The sequence below is a fragment of the Frieseomelitta varia genome, unplaced genomic scaffold (genome assembly GCF_011392965.1).
Source record: "Frieseomelitta varia isolate USP_RPSP 00005682 unplaced genomic scaffold, Fvar_1.2 scaffold_273, whole genome shotgun sequence".
Lineage (NCBI taxonomy): Eukaryota > Metazoa > Arthropoda > Insecta > Hymenoptera > Apidae > Frieseomelitta > Frieseomelitta varia.
This window is the reverse complement of record NW_025110005.1, coordinates 1-8,557: the sequence shown is the minus strand read 5'-3', so window position 1 is coordinate 8,557 and position 8,557 is coordinate 1. Positions and strand designations below refer to the sequence as shown.

At 35.2% G+C, this 8,557-nt stretch overlaps 2 protein-coding genes and 1 long non-coding RNA gene across 4 annotated transcripts; 1 reads left to right on the top strand and 2 right to left on the bottom strand.

Annotated features, from left to right (window-relative positions):
• Window positions 1–32: 32 nt before the first annotated feature.
• On the bottom strand, window positions 33–2,045 carry LOC122528963. The gene is made up of 2 exons (XM_043654645.1): window positions 1,658–2,045; window positions 33–1,591 (listed from the first exon to the last, which is right to left on the bottom strand). Exons 1-2 carry the CDS (start codon window positions 1,849–1,851, stop codon window positions 415–417), a joined length of 1,371 nt encoding a protein of 456 aa, XP_043510580.1. The 5' UTR covers window positions 1,852–2,045; the 3' UTR covers window positions 33–414.
• A 261-nt stretch (window positions 2,046–2,306) lies between these two features.
• On the top strand, window positions 2,307–8,400 carry LOC122528961 (protein GPR107). Of its 2 annotated transcripts, none has more exons than XM_043654643.1 (10): window positions 2,307–2,524; window positions 2,981–3,091; window positions 3,878–4,041; window positions 4,133–4,287; window positions 5,933–6,159; window positions 6,254–6,387; window positions 6,472–6,739; window positions 6,818–7,090; window positions 7,166–7,338; window positions 7,500–8,400. In XM_043654643.1, the coding sequence occupies exons 1-10, from the start codon at window positions 2,435–2,437 to the stop codon at window positions 7,660–7,662; spliced, it is 1,758 nt and encodes a 585-aa protein (XP_043510578.1). In that variant the 5' UTR covers window positions 2,307–2,434; the 3' UTR covers window positions 7,663–8,400. The 2 variants fall into 2 exon arrangements, with proteins under 2 accessions (XP_043510578.1, XP_043510579.1); XM_043654644.1 differs by having other exon boundaries at window positions 2,308–2,524; window positions 7,512–8,400.
• Window positions 2,393–2,982, bottom strand: LOC122528962. Its single transcript, XR_006306708.1, has 2 exons — window positions 2,742–2,982; window positions 2,393–2,680 (listed from the first exon to the last, which is right to left on the bottom strand). It is a non-coding gene; the product is annotated as an uncharacterized LOC122528962 (long non-coding RNA).
• Window positions 8,401–8,557: the final 157 nt, after the last annotated feature.

Genomic DNA, 8,557 nt, shown 5'->3' with positions numbered 1-8,557 from the left:
TGTATAATTCCTAATATTGTCGTTTTGTTTTTGTTTTTTTACAAATTTAAATATTCGATAAATAGTATATTTCGTAACTACATTAATTAAAATTAAGTTAAAACACATTATAAATATAATGGTACTACACTTTGTATAAAAACTTTAACAAAACTGCAGAAAAAATTAGTTGACTTGGCTTAACGTGGTTTGTTAATAATTGAATTAAGGATAACATTTGTAATATTCCAGCTTATTCTTGCTATCACTCTGAGGCTAAAATTAGATTTATAATGATAAACTTTTGAAATATGATACTTTTCTACAGAATCCACTGATATTAAGTATGCAATTAATATTACCATTTCAGTCTTTAAAATTTTGAGCACTTAAAAGAAAGAGGAACATATATTTTAAAAGTGAATAATCAAATCTTCAGTGTCTACCAATAACTTGTACCTTAGCATAGGCCCCCTTGCAGCCACTGGCAGAAAGTAACAAATTTTGTTTGATTTCATTTATTTGATTCGACATAAGTGTCAAATTGCTAATTGCTGCCGCTTCTATTATGCACCTTTGCAATGTTTCTTCATTCAAAGGCTGATAAGGAACAATTAAGCTATCAAGCTTTTTATCAGCAAATGCTTCATTAATTGAATTTATACTTTGTGTAAAATTTATTGTTCTTTCTAAATTATTATTCACCTCTTCTATGTTGAAAATTGCTATTACAGTAATACATTTATCTCTTTTTTTATTTAACACATCTATTATAGTAGAAAAAATATCTAAATTTCTTATTTTTAAATTTTCCATAATGATTAATTGATACGAATCAAATAAACTTAACATGTTTCCATTGGAAGAATAGGGGAACAATGTATCATATATAAAAATTTCTTCTTTCAGAGGAAAATGTTTTGCTATAATATTAGCAGTGTAAGATTTTCCAACACCTGTTCCACCTACAAGGCACAGAACTTTTAAATAGAAAATATCTTGATTTATATGACTAATAATGTTAGAAATTGCATTTTCTTGTCCATGTATCTTCTGCTGTAATTCTTGAGCTGCATTTGAAAAAAACATTGCACGATTACAGGCAGTAGGTATATTCAAATTTAGAAGCATTGCAAGTATTACTGTGACTATTGGAAATAAACATAATATCAAGCAATTGTAATAACACATATTTCTCTTCTTTTTTGGTGGAATTTTGTTTTTTAATACCAATGGTCTGAATTTATGTTTTATTTCCTGATACGTCTTTTTATTCACAATCTTTGCGTCACCGTTTGCCTCAGCTTTAGCCACTGTTTTCTTAGGGTTTCTGAATTGTGCAGAGGAAAAATTATCAACTTCATTTATCGTATTCGCATTTGCTGCAGAGCAATGCAATGAAAATTCGGATTCATTTGTAGGATTTACATTTTCAGTTTCATCGGGTAGTATTTCACTAAATGGTTTGTTCGGTACAAATTTCGGTGCTTGTAATATATTGCTATTTTTACAAAACTGTCTATTGGGCGACGTAAACGAATCAAAATAAGATTCGGTTGTTGTCTGATATTCGTTAGAAATTTTATTGTCACTTTCCTTTTTTTTCATTTGTCTGAAATTATGAAAAGAACCCATTATTTGCGTCGCATTAGCACGAAATCTGCATTATAGTTTTTACCTTGCAGTTGCACGCTCGGCAAAAATTTGCTCGCAATTGTATTGTCTAACCAAGTTAGGCTGAGTTTCACGCTGACAGATCTGATTTACGCAGATTCGACGAGAAGATGGCGTTTGAGAATAATTAATAGTCTCCGTTATTTCCCAATCACTGTCCGAATCTAACAATTTCAACGATGCAAAATGTTTTTCCATACCAATATTCTGTATACCTCAAAGCTATATGTACAATGTAGTCGACAATCAAACATAACCTCAAATTCAAAATATTCTCTTCAAACGAACGTGAACAGATCAACATCATTTATGAATTTTCCGTATTGAAATTGTTTATTTCGTTGATTAGCTTAAATCAATATTTTAAGTCGACATTTTAAGAAACGAATCACATAGAAATTACAATTATTATTATTGTGATAAAAATCGTTAAAACGTTAAGAAAATAATATCTGTACTCAAATTTAAATTTAAATAATACAATCGACACAAACACACATATGCACAGACACACATATATATACATATGCGTTAATATATATGTTACATTTTTTATTGTATGTAGCAAAAGAATATTATTCTTTCTATAAAGAGCAATAAAGAAGTTTTAAAAATTGCGCCTAGTTCAATTCGTCCGTTCCGTCCACCATCGATGACATTCCCATTCCTCGTGTCCAAGCTCAGTTTCTGCTCGTGTATCGACGAGTGAAGATTGCACGTTTTAAATACAATTATTTTGTATTTCCGTGATGTGACACTTCCCTGGTGAAAATTAACGAAGATGCAATTGACACAATTAGTGATACGATGTCTTTGGACTGTGTCAATATTTGTGTTAGCAGCGGGCAGAATTCACAAACTCCAAATACGGGTTAGTTGAAGGAATCTTCGGCAATAACGCGTGTATATCTATGTACCGATTATTTTATCAGAATTCCTTTGTTACGTCAATCGCTGTTTGACCGGTTACGGGCATCAACTGCGTTACCGAGTTTGTACGTGCATGCTACGCGATGATCACATTAAACTGAGAAAAGAATTATAAATGCATTATGTAAACGAACGACATATTGCAACGTCGTACTTACATTTATACTTAAGACCGTGATTGTTCAAGCGTTTGCAAGCACGGTAAACAATGTAGAAGATTGCCGCAAGAACCATTGATATAAAAAAAAAAAAAAAAAAAATTGCAGGATATAGGTTATAGCCAGTTACGTTCGTTGGACAAACTTCTTTCTCGTCGACTGATCGGTTTTCTTTCTTGTCGGCTATAGGACACTTTGTTGTGCTTATACTTCGAACGTTATGTTCTTGCATGTTACAGAAAGATGTAAGGCGGTACATCGCGCTTAGTACCTTCGGCTTCTACAAGGGAGGTACTCTCGATGTGAACCTGACGAATTTCAAGGCTGACCCGTACGACGAGAACGCCGTGGTAAGTAATGATCATCGTGAATATATTCGCGCAAAGTTACGCGTCGCCCATTCATAGACACCTGTTTCCATTTCTTCGTCATTCCCATCGCTGTGTTACGCTACATGTCGGGAAACTATTGCGTGTTCGAGACCATTGCGGAATACTTGGCTCTCAACGCTTCGCGTTTGTAACTATCAATAAAAACGTGCGCGCGTACGATACCCACTTTTCAATTGATTAATCAGCTGGGATATCTCGGCGGAATGGAATAGGGTTATGTATATCGGATATTGTGTCGGAAGCGCAACTGTCGCCGCACATTTCAATTCACGGGGGTAGCTGAAGTTAGGTAACAAAGTGCGAATGTTCGGAACAAGTCTTTTCATAATTATTTATTTTTTAACTCCAGCCAAATCCAATTGTTCAACACGCTTGGACTTGCTGCAATTCTGGTTACACGTTACTATGTACGCAATATTTAACGCAACTCAGCGTTTATTAGCATTTTTTCAATCTGTTTTATAAATTCTCACTCACGTTACTGCTGAATTTTCTTTTATCATTGATTGTACATATTTCGCGACTCAAACGGGAAAGCAAAATGTATTACGCAAATGCTTATTAAAGTGTTGGCGAAACAGTGAATGACAATTGATTAATTTCAGAGAACGACTCTCCCAATCATTTATTTAAAAAAATTGTTCAAATTGTTAATTGTTCAAAATGTTTTTTTTTTTTCTTTTTAAGTCCGAAGACCCGTTTTTCCTTGTATAATTGCGTGCTCTATATTTTATTGCGGTTTAGTTTGGATTCAGTTTGGATCGAACCCTAAGCGATGCGATGAATCCATATTTAGACAGTCACCAAGAGAGATGCGTACTCCAAGACATTTCGAGCATCAAGCCCGATTTCGAGCAAAGAAATGACAGCGCAGTGATATATTTTATAATGGATTTGAAGAACAACTTGTAAGTATTATATATCCATGCCCTGCTGCGAAAATGCATCTAGCCTTGGAAATTCGACGACCACGAATGAGTACGAGTAAACGTGTTGCAGGTTGAGAGTAAACTGTAGCCGAAATGTGGGCATTGTACATATCTACAAAGATTCCAGCAAAGTGTTAGTATTTCACGAGAAAAGAGATTCCTTTCCAACTAGATTCAGTGATACCGTTCTTTTCCCACGGAGGAAACGGTACACCTCGTACGACGGTGAGTTAAACTTTTCTTCAAAACTTTATCTCAATTGCATGACAGTAGAATAAACATGATATGACCGGTATCGTGTTTCTGTGATGATAAAAGTCCTTGTTGTTAACAATTGTAATTGTCGAGTACTTTGACAACAGTAAAAGAAATTTCGAATTGATAACTGGATATCAGTTACATTTAACTATGGTTTTAGAAACGTATGTTGTTATAAAAGATGAACAAGAATTTAATACGTTTGTCAGGTGTAATGCGCTCTTAATTTTGGCAAGCATTCAAACTGTGAGAGGTAGTAGCAGTAAAGATCTCGTTGAATGAATAAAGTGGGTAGATCGTAATAAATTTTCGCAAATTCCTCAAGTCTACCAATTTGCGTTTTGTATCCCGATAGATAAATGTTCGATAGATAAATATTTGTTTGATTTCAATTGCAAGTCACGCACGATAATCTAAAGATCTCTGGACGTTTATTTAAAGATTCTAGGCCAAGAGGCCTGAATGTTACGCTGGTAAAGTAGAAGATATCCATTCTTCCGTAATTTTCGACGACGTCCACTTAACGATTGTTTATCAGTGCTAGTTGAAGTAGTACGTTAAAATTAAACATCGCTGTACCCATAAGCTATTTTTGACGCGGTTTGTTGCTAATATTAGATGCGCGATTCAATCACAACACTGACATAAACTAACAGGTGGGAAGTAAGGAGTTGGCATAAGTTACATTGAACGTAACCTTGGAATATGTGCTCCATGATGTTTCTTGTGCAAGGAAATTTATATCGACACACATTTACAATTTTTTGCAGATTGCTAGCTTTTGTACTTGCAAGGATCAAAGGCTACGCTTTCCCGATATAATCTGTAATTAACGCGAGTCAAATAAGATCTGCTAATTAACCGCAGTCTTTTTTTTATCCTTGTTTATATATACGCATAAATTATCTTGATAGTGGCACGCGTTCACTGGCACCCGCTCGCCGATTCCGCATACCATTGTATACGTGCTGGATTACGTTGTTAACTGCGAGTCGTCGGGCATTTTCATTCAGCCCGACCGATATACGACATTGAACTTTGCATATCTATCTTATTTGACATTTAACTTATTTGTTTAATCGATTGTTCGACGACAATAGCGAGATGTAACCGTACGCTGCGCGCGTAACGTTTCAGCGTGACGTTATCGATTCCAGTATTAACGCAAGACGGTTTGCAATTGTCGGAATTTAGGCGTGAAATTGAAATATTGCAGTTGGAATCGAAAGCGATTGCAAAACTAAAAGCGAATATGATTGATATCTCATGGAATGTGGACCCTGTGGCAACATCGGTGATCGAACAGCACCAAGTTGAGAGTCGCTATAATTAACATGACTCGTCCTCAATCTTATAAATAACTCGAAACTCAAGTATTTTTAAAGGTTTGGTTAGGTAACTATCTTCTAGAGTAGTACATTTCATGCCAATAAATATTTCAACGGGGATTCTACCAAAATTCACCGGCCAATATTCGGTTAAATCATTTTATTAATGGATATCGAAGCAACGTTTCGTACACGTTCTCTCCCCCTCCCCCACCCCTCTAGGGTTCTAGTGTTCTCTGAAAATATTACGTACATACTTATCAATGATAGTGCAATTTCCACAGGTATCGAGAGAACTGTTATCGAGGATGAATTTGAATCGAGGTCGGAAAGTAGCGTCTGTTCTCGTCTAAAGTTGCCGATGACCGTGCAAACCATAAGAGGGGAAAAATATTACAATACGAGCTTTGCCATGTACGTTGGTAGCGAGGAAGAGGAAGGTCTTTATAATCTTTATTTCCATAATTGCCCAAATTACAAGTACGATTCGCAAGTTGCGTTGGATTTCACGGTAAGGCGTCTTTTTCTTAACTGTTTCAACTAAAAAAAAAAAAAAAAAAAAAATAGCATGTTTGCACTGCGATAAAACGAGGTATAATTTACAGATACAAATATCGGAAATCAACAACGGAAATTTCCTCAGCGCAGGTGAAATGCCTTTACCAATCCTATATTTTGTCATGTCGCTTCTGTTCTTTCTGTCAGGTTGCTTTTGGGTGTTTATCCTCAAGAGGAGCAAGTAAGACTTTCGTTTGATTTTTTTTTTTTTGATCAACGTACATAGCTTCTCCTCTTTGAAACTCACGGTTCAATCTTCCTTTAGGCACCCTGTTTTCAAAATTCATTATCTTATGGCTGTTTTGGTACATCTGAAGGCCATGTCCTTATTCTTCCACGGGATTAATTATCACTTTATTCAAACAAAGGGAGAACACGTTGCCGCATGGGCAATCTTGTATTATATCACACATTTACTGAAAGGAGCCGTACTTTTTATTACCATTGTATTAATTGGCACTGGATGGACGTTTATTAAACACATTTTAGCTGACAAAGATAAGAAGCTCTTTATGATCGCGATACCGTTGCAAGTTTGTATATTTGTATAGAGAAAGAGATAAGGAAAGAGAATTGACAGATACGTGGTATGATATATCGTCATTTGTCAGGTATTGGCAAACGTAGCAGAAATAATAATCGAAGAGAGCGAGGAAGGAGATATCGAGTATAAAACTTGGCGAGACGTTTTTATTCTCGTGGACTTACTTTGTTGCGGTGCTATTATATTTCCGGTTGTTTGGAGTATCAAGCACGTGGAAGAAGCTGCACACATAGATGGCAAAGCAGCCATTAACTTACGCAAGCTCAAGCTTTTTAAGCATTTCTACATTATGATATTTTCTTATATTTACTTTACAAGAATCATAGTGTACTTACTTAAGGTAATGGCCTGTGTTATGTTACAATTGTCGCTCTCCATTCTAGAAGGACTTTACCTTTCATGTTCCATTTTACAGATTACAGTACCTTTTCAATACGAATGGTTAGATGAAATGTTCCGAGAAATGTCCACGTACATCTTTTTTGTTCTTACTGGGTATAAGTTCCGAGCAGCAGCCGCAAATCCATATTTCACGTTGACCAACGATGAAACAGCTCATGCTGACGAGGACGACGAGATGGATGTCGTGTGAGTATCTACGTATTTGACACTGTTCTCTTTCTCCTTTCTAGAAAAATCTCTCATTATCATATCGAAGACTATATCATTTCCATTCGTTAGTTTCAAGCATTTTTTGATATTCCATTAGTTATTTTATACTCTTGCCAGTTCTAATGTGACGATCTCAGTCTTTTTTCCAGTGTTTCCGGAGGTAGTGGCATCACGGAAGGTCTCAGTAAAGTTAGCAAAGTGCCGAAAGTTCTGAGGCCAGTTACATCGGATATTCCATCCACTCAGGAGGAGAGAGACTGTTTGTTTAACAAGACAGAATCTTCTCACGAATACGACTGAACGACGTAGAAATTGGTCGTAATGTAACGACGATTCAGTATGAACGAAAGTAAAAGATTCGTTTGCTGTTTGGTGATATATTTCGAAATAGTGCCAACAGCCAAGAGTACCATCTAGCGTGAACAACATTTGAAAACTGTCGAACCAAGACAGAAGTACATAGTTAAAGGTAGCGTCAGAACTTCTCGTTTGGATTTGTTTTGTATATTTTTTTTTTTTTTTTTTGTACAGCAAAAGAACTGACATTTTATTTACCAAATGGTCACATATTGTGTTCCTTTCTCAATTTTGCGAGAAAAATTTTTTTGAATTCATTTTAATTTGGGTGTAACCTTACGTGAAAACAGTTTCTTTGGACACCTAATGCAATATTTTCGATTATTCGAAAACTATTTTTTTTTTTTTTTTTAGATTCATTTGATTGGCAATAGATTTTCTTACGCAAATATAACATATAATATTATCTGCTTCCTAAAACGTAACTTCGGATCAGACTTTGAAATTTAACGTAATTTATAATTATTAATACAGAATTGCTAATAGGTATCGGTCAGAGTTAATCTAGACGGTTTTAAATGTTTAATGTTTTGGATACGCAATATGATGTGATTATACGTTTAGAATCATACTTGAATGCAAGCTCAATGAGAGTAAATTCGTGTTTTGATATGCATCTTGCTGTAGTTGATTTTTCTTAGGCATTTAGCGAAACGGAGAAACATTTCCATTTGTGTTTCCCATGGCAAACTTAGTTTTCGTCGATTCGAAGGAGTCGCGCTTCGGCGCTTTAGCAATCTTGTGATAATCGATGCACCAAGTTCGGTGTATTATAATCCATTTTTTGTAAAGCACTTAATAACCTTTTATATAGAAATAATTATCGTATCAAAAAAAA

Bases quoted from the DNA above. Each gene is read 5' to 3' on its own strand.
- LOC122528963 (XM_043654645.1), bottom strand. From the start codon at position 1,851: ATGGAAAAACATTTTGCATCGTTGAAATTGTTAGATTCGGACAGTGAT. The intron at 1,592-1,657 runs GTAAAAACTATA...TCATAATTTCAG, and splicing joins GCCGAGCGTGCAACTGCAAG to ACAAATGAAAAAAAAGGAAA.
- LOC122528961 (XM_043654643.1), top strand. From the start codon at position 2,435: ATGCAATTGACACAATTAGTGATACGATGTCTTTGGACTGTGTCAATA. The intron at 4,042-4,132 runs GTAAGTATTATA...AACGTGTTGCAG, and splicing joins ATGGATTTGAAGAACAACTT to GTTGAGAGTAAACTGTAGCC. The intron at 4,288-5,932 runs GTGAGTTAAACT...CAATTTCCACAG, and splicing joins ACGGTACACCTCGTACGACG to GTATCGAGAGAACTGTTATC.